Below are 13,322 nucleotides of genomic sequence, written 5' to 3' on the forward strand. Positions count from 1 at the left end.
AACATATTTACTCCCTAATAGTATTTGTTGTCCATAATAGGGGTAATTTTACTCTGTTCAGTGAAATGAACTTGCAAAATACTGGAAGGAAATGGAATTTCACATTCTGATTGAAAGTCTTTAAGAGGTTGCTGCAAGACATCAGGCAGCAAACTGAAAATCTTAAGATATTAATAAAATACAGAGTAAAAAAATTATTTTATTAGCCTCTCCTTCTATAATTATAATTAAACGTAATGTTCTTACTCAAGGATGCATATGATAGTTAACACTAAGGTTCAAATTAACAGGGTTTTAATGTTACCGTTATATGTAGGGCTGCCAGTACTCATTGTAAAATTCTGAAATGCTTGGTACAAAGTATGAGAGAAACAGCACTTGAATAAAAAAACCATTTCTAGCTTTCAGGGTCATTACTTCCTTCCTTTGGGAAGATGAATATGTTTTGTGACTGGAAATGAGGGGAAGATCACTTAGACCACCCGTATCGAACACTTACGTGACACATTCATGAGTACTGCTCCAAAGTTTGAGATCCATGTCCGATTTAAGCAACACACTGAAGCAACTCAGAGGCTGGATGGTAGATAGGTTACCAGTAGTTTCAAACTATGTGCGAGTATTATTTTGTATAACACTATTGAGAAAATTTAGAAGGCATGAGAAATCAGGGCTCGGATGATAGACAGTCTTTCTTCCCTCTCTCTATTTTCGAGTGGAACGGTACCATTTGGTTGCTTGTGTAGTATGTATATACATAAAAATATGGAAGAAAATTGTGACTGCCTACTACATTAAGAAGTAATAGTTGAACTAACCTAAAGCTTCAAATGTTTTGTCCCACTGACACACTCTGACAATCAGTGACTTCCATCTATAGCAGTCTTACAATTTGGAGATGTCAGTATTGCTTCGATCTATTAATATTCCCTCACTGAGCTCTTTTTATTTTAAGATCACATAAACTGGATTTTTGAGAAACTACATACAAGAAGATGTGATTGGCATATAGCTGTTTATTTACAGAAAAACAACGACCAAAATTTAAGCATATCGGTAACGCACACAGGGCAAGAGCACATATCTGGGCAAGAGCACTATACTGGATTTCGCCCACTTTTCCCTAGAAACCTTGACTGGAGTAATAACTTTATTTGTAGCATAGTCTGAGGTCTACATTAGGTTGAAAAGCGATAATTTCGTTGACAGTTGTGGAACACAGCGAATGAGAAATAAAGGTTGTGGTAACAGACAGACGTGTGTCTTTGCCTAATATTTGTTTGTGGCATATTTAAATGCACTTTCCCACATTTAACGCATTTCTCATAATACAAAAAAATAAAACTACTAGGTCATCCCCAAAAAACATATATTAGAAAATGAACAAGCATCCGACGTGTTTTGATGCATATTACGTACAGATATCGTACACAAACTGGAAAAATGCAATGGGCGTTCCACTACGCATCCTTTACCATATTTGATTCGTTTTTCCGCATTTGCTACTGCTGGTATGGGTTCAAAGACAAATTCGAGCTGCAAACGTCTCAGTGGTAGTTAGCCTACATTAGTAAGCAGCACTTAATGCGTTAAAAACATTTAGACACATTGTTCGCAATGCGTAATATGTGTTATGCTATAAATCACTCTGCCTTTCGACCAATAATTTGTAATGAGTTGGTTTCAATCAATCACGTACGGCTCTAATGTGTAACCTTGACTACACTGCGGATTTATCATGTCACCATAATACAGATTATTCGCATTTAAACCTTCTTTCTACATTTTATTCTGTTAATGGAAGCTTCATTCAAACAATCTGGATTGATTTGACATTCCAAAACAACAGCTGAAGGCAAGTCTGTATAAACATTGTAGCCAACGTGTGACGTCACTTACGTCAACAGAGTTGTTTACAGGTCTAGTCACCAGGCAGCGCTGTCAAGCTTTCAGCCTTGTTGATGACGTCATGAAGCGATTCCTCGGGGCCTGCGAGACGCACTTTATAGCTTTTGCACAGCATGGCCAGTCTACTAGTATCTATGGTCGAAGTATCCTGTCTAATTTAATTTTCGCGTTTTATCTTTCCGGTTTTTCCGTACTGGTTATCTCACAGCCCACGGCAGAGTGCTTTGTCTTGCTATAAGATCTTTGGTTTAGGTGGTTTCTTTGATTCTTTCAGTGTGTGTGTGTGTAGGCAGGTGCAACGTCATAGTTTAGCGGAATTTTCTGTGTGACATTCTCCAGGTAAATTTTAAGCGTTTATAAACTGCAAGCAAGAGTAAGTGAAGAAAACTGTTTCGTAAGTAAGTTAGTGCGCTACTTCATTTTTATCACAATAACAGTTGAGTTTGACGAGTGTAATAGTTCGCGAATATCTTGTGATGACGCTGTGGTAGCTATGTTTGAGGCTGTTGTGTTTTAATTTTTAATGGGTACATAAGGATGAGATTTTATTCTGTATTTATGATCACATCACCTATAGTGTGTTTGGTGAAGGTGTAAGAGTGTTATAAATTTTCAGGTTATGTTCATAACAACTAAATACCAGAGTTATTAGAGCTTGTTTTTGGCCTGTCCGGTAAAATCGCTACGTGTATCTTAGTAAAAGAAATGGCTTAGATTGTGATGTGTTGTCAGGAGCAGTTTGCCCATGCAATGATCTCCGCCATGTACTTCGTGACTGATGAGAAAAGGCGGACAGTGAAATTCAACACATTTGCTATGTTAGTACGGTTATGTTGACTTACCTAGATATAATAATGATTGTGATGTTAATTTGCTGTGATGTAGACATATAGCGGCTCCAGATTTTAGAGCTAACGTAAGCATGTTTACAAGTTCCCACAGTTACATCATTTCATGCTTTGAGTATGTTCACATGAAAGGAAATGCTGTAATTCTGTTGCATTTTGCTAGTTTTCCCTGTGCTTTGATTACTCATGTCGTTAGTATTCATCTAATCATGTGTAAATACCAGTTTGTTGTAGTGTGTGGGTTTTAATGGAGTTCTGTATAAGAATACTGTAATTTAGGAGCTGGCGAAATACAAAATACAAATTAACTGTAATTCGTCTAACATAAAGCATTACATGCCATCAGAACTTAATAGATCATTCATCATAGTTAGAGTTAGTAGGAAGTCGTTTTATTAAATCAGTTTTTTAAGAAAAAACGAACCACTGTTTAATCTTGATGGTAATGAAGAATGAGAACTTTCGCACTGCGGTGAGCAATCTATGGTACATGTATATGGTTTTCTTTAATTGCAGGTAGAGATTCCAAAATGATGATGCTTACTATAAACTGAATACACATCCATGAATGAATACAGATGAAGGAAGTTTCAAGGTAATACCTATGTTGAAAATGCATATTAACTGATAAACAAACAATCTGTACTTCTAGATTCTCATCATGTCCCTATCAGACTGAAATTAACGCAATGAACAAAGTGTAGAATGAAATATTTGATGTTATTCAGAAATTTCGCTGCAATCTCTTGCCCACTTTGATTGTTTGTAATGCTGAAGTTAGTGCATGCACAAAAAATACACATCTTCCATAATTGTCACAATAGAAAAGTATCCATGAGCCAGTGTTAAAAACGAGCAGTTGCATCTATATATACTCAGTTTCCAGTGCATGTTACTTTATGAGTGTTCTCACTCTTCATGACCTGAGAAATGTAAATGAGTTTGTATCACTGAACCTACTTTTCCTCATCCTTTCTGATTCTGTTTCCTGTGTAATCACCCATTTGCTGCACCCATTAGATGAGTGAAAATACTGCCTTTGAGCTATACCTCATGGTAACAACGGAAACTGAGTACCACTGTTCTTATCTGATTGCTTTTTTTTTTCAGACTGTAGTACTAAAGCAATGGACCAGGAGCCAGCTATGTGGATAAAAAAAGAGGGAACGGCCGAAGTGAAAACAGAGTTATACTTCATGGTAAGTGGCTTACTTGTATTTCTTAACAGTGTTTCATTAATGTGTACAGTATGGTGTGTGAATACGTAAAATTAATGTCATACTGCTGGAAACATGGGTAATTCTGTTTACTAAACAACTGATGAACTTTCACTCTTAAATGACATTTTGCACAGTGCATTGAAATAAGCCTGTTATTAAACCTCACATAGAATTCAGCAAGAGTTTCAATTTAATGTTCAGTAAACAACGAAAACTTTTTAATGCACAATTCAATTATACTGATAACGTGGTTGCCATAAAGTGGGTATATGCTGCTCTGATACGCTTCTTTTAAATGACAACCTTAATGTGCAACTTAAGAATGACTATGACCATAGTGAGTCTTAGCAGTGCCATTAAATTTATAAATGGTATGGCTGCAGTTAATGCATTATTGCAGTGTATCGTGGTATTGAATAAGAAATGTAATTTATGGGTGATGTTGAAGTGACATTTTCACGTCACTAATCCGAGAAGTAAATTTTGTAGTGCTATTAACATTAGGTGTTGACCTTGAATATGTGAACAAAGTGTAAGAAGAACTGTCAGCAGAGTCATTCCATGTCAAGTGGCCTAAGGATCCTCACTCGACCATCTCCAATTTCCATGAAATTTTTAGAGGTTGTACATAGACCTTACGTGAAACACTACCAAATTAAAGCTTCATAAATAGTATGGTGGGGCTACTAGCCACCTTTTCATAAAGGCTCAATTTTTGACATTGCGATTGACTAGAATAAATTATCAACTTTGTTTTACCATTGTTCAGGATCTGAGAGACCTGTCGTTCTGGAACTTTGTGATTCTGTTCAACTTTTTGGGTACAATTTCGTAGCTGTAAAAGAAAAGGTCAAACTATAGTAAATTCATCATAGTGTGCTATCAATGTGGCTCATAAATCTTTTCAAGCCAAATTTTGACTGTACTTCATTGCCTTGTATCTACTGAAAGAATAACTTTCTGAAGCTGGTACTTTAGTTATCTGCAGCCTGTCAGCATGTCATAAAGCACTGCCAGTGGCATCCAGATTGCTCAAATAATAACTGAGTTATCTGAGCTCACCTTGTCTGATCAGAAAAGTTTTTATTTTAGAGACAGACCAGTTTAGTGTCAACAGTTGAGTTTAATAACATGCTTCAACAATCAGTCTGAACCACATTGTTATGTAGCGAAGAGTGTTCAGATGTTGTGTGTGCCTTTTTAAATGATGTAAAGTGTGTTGCCATCACTGAATAAACATCGTTTATCGGTAAGTAAAAATTATTTCAAGGTATGGGGTGACTTTTTAGAAGTGTTTCAGGTTGTTTAATTTTTCTGTTGTATTCTCAAGGAAGTTCCCATTACATATGATTGTTTAATATTTTTCAGTTGGAAATATACACCACTTTTACTTTATCTAATAGTGAAACAAACAGCAATTAGAAGCATAAATTTAATTGTAGTGTAATGGATATCAATGAGGTTTCAGTACGGTGTGTCATTGGTCCTGCAGATAATTATGCATATCAGCTGAAAATATACACAATCAGTGAGACTCCATTCCAATCAAAGATTTTTAAGTAGTGATAGGAATTAATAAACCAAAGAAGTGAGGTATGTCTTACTGAAAATGCATAAATATGCTTTCATCACAAAGCAATACTTGTGGAAAAATATGACTTTCTACCATGATATTGTTGTAACCCTTTTGGTGGAAAGAACCATTCTGTTAATAAGGGTTTACAGATTGTCAATGTGGAAACAGCAAAACAATTGCAAGCAGTGACTAAGAGCAATGTGAAACCTGGTCGGAAGATATGTCCAGCTTGCAGAAACAATTTTTAGCAAAGAAAGCAGAAAAATCACAGTCAACTTCAAACCAGTCTGAAGATGAAGCATATTCAGAGGTATCAATTGATTCAATTCTAACTGCTTTTGGGGTCTCCCCACCAAAATTTCAGAGAATATCCAAAAGGGATGTGAAAGGTTACACAAAACAAAAAATAAGCGTAGCTCAACAGGCAATTGTGAATAACATTGCTGCTGCTGGAGGATTCCCCCCAAAAGATCTTCAAACATCTAGTACAAGCAAGACATGTCCAGATTGTGAAGATCATAAGCAGCTGATTAAGGAATTGAAAGAGAAGTTGCAATTGTCAAGGCAGCCTGAAAAATAGCAGATACTGACATTAGTACCACAAAGCTGTACTATAAAAGAGGCAATGCAAGAATTTGGTGTTTCAGAGAGGATGGTAAAAGCAGCTAGGAAGTTACAGGCAGAAAATGGTATACTAACTCTTCCAAAGAACAAGTGTGGCAAGAAGATTCCAGATGCTGTAAAAGAAAGAGTGGTAACATTTTTTCAGAATGAAGAATTAGTCGAATTTGTCCAGGTAAAAAGACTGTATCAATTAGAATAGAAAGAAAGATAGTTTTGATGCAAAAATACCTTCTCCTGAATAATTTGAAAGACATGTTTGCTGCATATCAACTTCGGCATGGGCCTGAAATTGGATTTGTCAAATTTTGTGAATTGAGGCCAAAATGGTGCATCGCTGTGGGTGCTGCAGAACCCACTCAGTTTCTGTCTGCACTTTACACCAAACTGTGAAACTGATGCTTGCAAGCACTCCAATTAAAGAAGATTATAAGATTCTGATTGCTAAAACAGTGTGTAATTTGGAATCCAGACTGCATGCTTCATCGCTGAAATCTGTCCGGGAAAAGAACTACTTGAAAGTTTTTAGAAAGTAGTTTATAAGACAGTGATCCAAATGATACCATTGAGTTCAAACAGTGGGTGCACACTGATAGATACATTAGAAACAAAGCAGATGACTGCTGAGGATTTTATTGAAGATCTGATTTCAAAAATTTACAAACTTTCCACTCATTCTGTTGCAAAGCACCAGAGCAAGCACCTAAAATTATAAAAGAAAACTGTAAGCCACCTGAAATGATCATATTAATGGACTTTGCTGAAAATTATTCCTTCATTGTGCAGGATGCAGTTAACGGCTTTCACTGGAACAACAGCCAAGCAACTTTACACCCATTTGTTGTGTACTTCAGAAATAACTTGGACATCAGCAGCATCAGCTACTGTATAATAAGCGACAGCCTGAAACATGATGCAATTGCTGTAAATGCTTTTATAGTAAAATTAATAGACGATCTAAAGTGTCTCCTTGGAAAAATGACACACATTTACTACTTCAGTGATGGGTGAGCAGTGCAGTGCAAAAACTTCAAAAATTCTCTGAATCTCTGCCACCATCAAAATGACTGGAATCTCAGCTGAATGGAACTTTTCTGCTACAAGCCATGGAAAATCTCCATGTGATGGGATTGGAGGAACTTTAAAGTGCCTGGCAGCAAGAGCAAGCCTTCAAAGACCAACTGAGGACCAGATTTGACACCAACTGACTTGTTTAAATACCATACAGAGAATAACAGAGGAATCCAATTCATTTTTTTTAGGAACAAATTGAAACATTAAAAACTGAGCAGGAAGCAAGGTTAAAAAATGGCTGCACAGTATCAGGAACAAGAGAATCGCCATTTTGTGCCATTAAATGAAGAGCAACTTAGAAGAGTATTCAATGATACAAACTTCTTTGTGGCAAATGTTCACCAACATCAAGCGTTTCATTCAGAAATATTAAAGCCTTACAACTGGGCCCATAAATTGCCTGTATATATGATCAGAAATGGTTGATTGGTACTGTGTCTGAAGTTTCAGAAGAAGAAAATGTTTCATTTTCATGCACCCCAATGGACATGCACATTCATTCTATTGGCCAGCTAGGCAGGATGCTTGTTGGATTCCAAACTAACACATTATTTCTGTCATTCCAGCTCCATCAGCAAGAAAGCTTGTTAGAATCAACTGTAATTTCTATTAATAACAAATTTTAGCAAATGAATTAATAAGAACTGAAATATTTGGCTTGGAAACCATAAAGAGTACATGTATTTTTTAATGTAATATAAATGTAAGTTTATTTGATATGACAAGATTTATGAACCACTTTGATAGCACACTATGATGAATTTACCGTAGTTTGACCTTTTGTACTAAAATGAAGCTATTGTACCCAAAAAGTTGAACAGGATCACAAAGTTTGAGCACAACAGGTATCTTAGATCCTGAACAGTGGTAAAACAAAGTTTATCATTTATTCATTTTAGTCGCAATGTCAAAAACGAGCCTTTATGGAGAGGTGGCTGGTGGCCCCACCATACTATTTATGAAGCTGTAATTTGGCAGTGCTTCATGTAAGGTATATATATATAATAGAGGGAAACATTCCACGTGGGAAAAATATATCTAAAAGAAAGATGATGAGACTTACCAAACAAAAGCGCTGGCAGGTCGATAGACACACAAACATACACACAAAATTCAAGCTTTCGCAAAAAACTGTTGCCTCGTCAGGAAAGAGGGAAGGAAAGGGAAAGACTAAAGGATGTGGGTTTTAAGTGAGAGGGTAAGGAGTCATTCCAATCCCGGGGGCGGAAAGACTTACCTTAGGGGGAAAAAAGGACAGGTATACACTCGCGCGCGCGCACACACACACACACACACACACACACACACACACACACACACACACACATCCATCCACACATATACAGACACAAGTAGACATATTTAAAGACCTTAAATATGTCTGCTTGTGTCTGTATATGTGTGTGTGTGTGTGTGTGTGTGTGTGTGTGTGTGTGTGTGTGCGCGAGTGTATACCTGTCCTTTTTTCCCCCTAAGGTAAGTCTTTCCGCCCCCGGGATTGGAATGACTCCTTACCCTCTCACTTAAAACCCACATCCTTTAGTCTTTCCCTTTCCTTCCCTCTTTCCTGATGAGGCAACAGTTTTTTGCGAAAGCTTGAATTTTGTGTGTATGTGTGTGTGTGTTTGTTTTTGTTTGTGTGTCTATCGACCTGCCAGCGCTTTCGTTCGGTAAGTCACGTCATCTTATATATATATATATATATATATATATATATATATATATATATATATAATCTCCTGTAAAAATTTCATAAAATTGGAGATGGTCTAGTGGGGAACTTGTCTAAATTTCGGCCAACTTGACATGGAATGACCCAATAGTAATGTTAAATTTCTGACAAATACCATATGAAACATAAATTGTTACACAGCCCGTATCTGCAGAATGAATTTGTATGTTGGCAGCGTAGTTTTCATGAAGCAATGGTGTTACACATTAAATATTAACAGGTTTGTTCATAACCACTTTCTGTCTTTGCTGCACGTTGTTACACATACTTTTGTGAAACTGCCAGAATGTTAGTTACTGGTGTAAATAATCTTACATATACATGTCACTTGAAATCTGATGCAGTGCAGCCATTTGTAGGGTATTCAGCTATTAGCAGGAAAACAAATTCACTTGGTGCCACTAGTATTTTTATTCTGCCAACCAGAATTGAGGTTCCTGACACAATCACAACTACTTGTGTACTATCTGTGCTGAATAAGTCTGCTTCAACGCCTGTCTTGGGTGCAACTGCAGAAGTACTGTGATAGCATTAATGCAGCATTTGCATTTGAATATATGTGAGTACTTCATTATAGTTCGTATGAACTACGTGATCAGCTTGCAATTCATTTGACGAGCAGTATCACAACAGTAATCATAAACCATCACTGTGAGGAAATGATAGGAAAGTAAATATACATTTTATTAAATACAGTAAAAGAGTGGTTAGACCCAACATACTTAAAGCCTTTGCCTTCACCCTTGACGTAATGATGGTTTGACATACAGAATGATATGTATGCACAACACACATCATGTGAATCAAAAGCAATTTGAAGAGTCATTGACCTTGGACCTGAACCTGAGAACTATTCAAAGATTAGGTCAAAATGTTGTGCTAGACACCCCCCCCCCCCCCCCCCCCACTCCCCTCCCTCCTTGAAATATATGTTGTGGCGAGAGACTGTTCCATAGTCCAGCTCAAGGCCTAGCCTATGTTGAAAGGTGGCAGTGTGATTGTGAGCTGACAAAGTCAAGAAATGTGAAAGCCAAGTAAAGGATGTGGTAACAAATTGACCAGTAGCACAGCCTAATGTCTACCAAAAAATCCAAATTGTGCCCAGAATGTAACTTCTACCTCTGACATTGTGTGCTGTGTTAGTGGGACTGAACTTCCCTATGACCTTAAGAGATGCATGTAGAGATTATATTAGTTGAAAGCCACCTTCTTTACCAAACTAATAAAGCTTAGTTTCTAAGTGGTGTATATTTTGGCATGAGCACATGCTGGAAAGTAATGGTACACAATTTTTATTTGAAAATTATCAAAGCATTTTAATTAAAACAAACTTGATTAACATTTTACATCTTTATTCTTAGTGTTTAAATATTTATTTCAAACGTAGTCACCATGGCACTGAACACCTTTCTCCCAATGAGACACCAGGTTGTTGGTGTCATCACTGTAGAATGTTTGACTTTGTTGGCAGACCCACAGCTTCACCTCTGCTCACACCAATTCACCACTATCAAACTGAAGTCGTTGAAGGTGTTCTTTAGGTTTTGGGAATAGTTGAAAATTGGGTCAAACTGGGACAGTATGGAGGATGATCAATAGCAATGAATCAAAGGTGTCAGCCTGTTGCAGGTGCAAAAAAAGTTGTGTGTGGTCTATCATTGTCATGCTGAAGGAGAGGGTGCTCCACATGTGGGTGAACTATTTGAATTTGTGTTCTGTTTTCTGAGGGTTTTCTGACGTGCTGACACTGTTAAATAACACACACACCTTACACACTGCAGTTCAGAACTCTCCAGCAGGAGGACGCTACATATTGTGTCAGCAAAGTTGTAACATCAACAGAGTAATATGTATGACAACTGACATGAAGAACAGAATCAAAGCTTAGGAGGCATTATTTTCTGGTACACCCTTGTAGTAATTTGATGCAATTGACAATTGCCTCAAATGTTGCAGAATGGTTCCCTTGGCATTGCCCAGCATCCATTTGGAAGCCATAATACTATATCCATAACATCAGCCAAAACATTATAACCACTGATCTGCTGTCAGTATAAACTTATCCAGGGAATAGCACCTCACCTTGTCTTCTAGTCACACTCACACGGTGCATGGAGTATCAGTGAGCATGCTGTCTGGGTGTAAAATAGGGAATGCACACAATCTGAGTTTGACTGAGAGAAGATTTTGATAGTCTGAAGGCTGCAAATGAGCATTTTGGAAGCTGCACAGCTTGATGAGCGTTTGAGGAGTGCTGTGGAAGTTTTCTTCAACACATGGCAAAACACAGGTGAAACCATGTCCAGACATTATGGGGGTTGGGCAAGTACCGCTCATGAGAGGTGGTACACATCATAGGCTAGGCAGACTGGTAAAAATAGACAGGCAGAAAATTGTGGCATAACTAACATGCAGCATTAATGCTGGGCAGAGTAAAAGTATGTCTGCATGCGCAATGCTCCAAGCACTCCTAATGATGAGTCTGTGCAGCTGATGACCCATGAATGTGCCAGTGTTAACGTCATGACATCGACAACTACAACTGAAATAGGCATGTAACTATTGGCGTTGGATGTTGGTGCAATGGGAGAGCACTGCATGGTCTGATGAATCCTGATACCTTCATCATGCCTTTGGGAGGATGTGTTTCTTGTTGCGATCTTCAGTCCTGAGAATGGATTGATGCAGCTCTCCATGCTACTCTATCCTGTGCAAGCTGCTTCATCTCTGAGTAACTACTGCAACCCACATCCTCCCGAATCTGTTTAGTGTATTCATGCCTTGGTATCCCTCTGATTTTTATGCTCCGCCCTTTCCTCCAGTACTAAATCAATGATCCCCTGATGACTCAGAATGTGTCCTGCCAACCGATTCCTTCTTCTAGTCAAGTTCTGCCACAAATACCTCTTCTCCCCAATTCTATTCAGTATCTCCTTAGTAGTTATGTGATACACCCATCTAATCTTCAGCATTCTTCTATAGCACCACATTTCAAAAGCTTCTGTTCTCTTCTCATCTAAGTTATTTATCATCCACGTTTCACTTCCATACATGGGTACACTCCGTACCAATACTTTCAGAAAAGACTTCCTGACACTTAAATGTATACTTTAACAAATATCTCTTATTCAGGAATGCTTTCCTTGCCATTGCCAGTCTACATTTTATATCCTCTCTACTTTGACCATCATCAGTTGTTTTTCTACCCAAATAGCAAAACTCATCTACTACCTTAAGTGTCTTATTTCTTAATCTAATTCCATCATCATCACACGATTTAATTAGACTACATTCCAATATCCTCGTTTTGCTTTTCTTGATGCTCATCTTATATCCCCCTTTGAAGGCACTGTCCATTCTGTTGAACTGCTCTTCCAGGTCCTCTGCTGTCTCTGTCAGAATTACAATGTTGTCGGCAAACCTCAAAGTTTTTATTTGTTCTCTGTGGATTACAATGCCTTCTGAAAATTCTTCTTTTGTTTCATTTATTGCTTGCTCAATATACAGAGTGAACAACACTGGGGTTGGGCTAAAACCTTGTCTCACTCCGTTCCCAACCACTGCTTCCCTTCCATGCTCCTCGACTTTCATAACTGCCATCTGGTTTCTGTACAAATTGTAAATAGCCTTTTGCTCCTTGTATTTGATGACTGCCATCTTCAGAATTTGAAAGAGTATTCCAGTCAACATTGTCGAAAGCTTTCTCTAAGTCTACAAATGCTGGAACTGTAGGTTTGCCTTTCCTTAATCTATCTTCGAAGATAAGTCGTAGGGTCGGTATTGCCTCATGTATACCAGCATTTCTATGGAATCCAAACTAATCTTCCCTGATGTTGGCATCCACCAGCTTTTCCATTCATCTGTAAAGAATGAATGTTAGTATTCTGCAGCTGTGACGTATTAAACTGATAGTTCGGTAATTTTCACACTTTTTTTTTTATTGCAATTATATTCTTCTTGAAGTCTGAGGGTATTTCACCTGTCTCATACATCTTGCTCACCAGATGGCAGAGTTTTGTCAAGGCTGGGTCTACCAAGGCTGTCAGTAGTCTTATTGGATCTTTCTACTCCCAGGGCCCTGTTTCAACTTAGGTCTTTCAGTGCTCTGTCAAACGCAGTATCATATCTCCTATTTCATCCTCATCTACATCCTCTTCCATTTCTGTAATATTGCCCACAAGTACATTGCCCTTGCATAGACACTCTGTATACTCCTTTCACCTATGCCTTCCCTTTGCTTGTAACTGGTTTCCCATCTGAGCTCTTGATATTATTACAGGTGGTCCTCTTTTCTCCAAAGGTCTCTTCAGAATGCCAATAGGCAGTATCTATCTTACACCTCG

General features: G+C 37.8%; 1 protein-coding gene across 6 annotated transcripts in view; it reads left to right on the plus strand.

Annotated features, from left to right (window-relative positions):
• Window positions 1-2,034: 2,034 nt before the first annotated feature.
• Window positions 2,035-13,322, plus strand: part of LOC124554204 (zinc finger protein 729-like) — a 98,861-nt gene continuing 87,573 nt past the window's right edge. Inside the window, exons 1-3 of one of the 6 annotated variants that reach the window (XR_006968291.1) lie at window positions 2,035-2,247; window positions 3,273-3,351; window positions 3,867-3,955. Coding sequence is in view for 5 of the 6 variants with exons in the window: in XM_047128272.1 (XP_046984228.1) it covers window positions 3,884-3,955 (72 nt within the window). In the remaining variant the exon portion in view is untranslated. Of the gene's footprint in view, window positions 2,307-2,576; window positions 2,727-3,272; window positions 3,352-3,866; window positions 3,956-13,322 lie in introns of those variants that run through there. The other 5 variants (XM_047128269.1, XM_047128270.1, XM_047128268.1 and 2 more) reach the window with 5 other exon arrangements.

Source organism: Schistocerca americana, chromosome 11 (genome assembly GCF_021461395.2).
Source record: "Schistocerca americana isolate TAMUIC-IGC-003095 chromosome 11, iqSchAmer2.1, whole genome shotgun sequence".
Taxonomy (NCBI): Eukaryota; Metazoa; Arthropoda; class Insecta; order Orthoptera; family Acrididae; genus Schistocerca; species Schistocerca americana.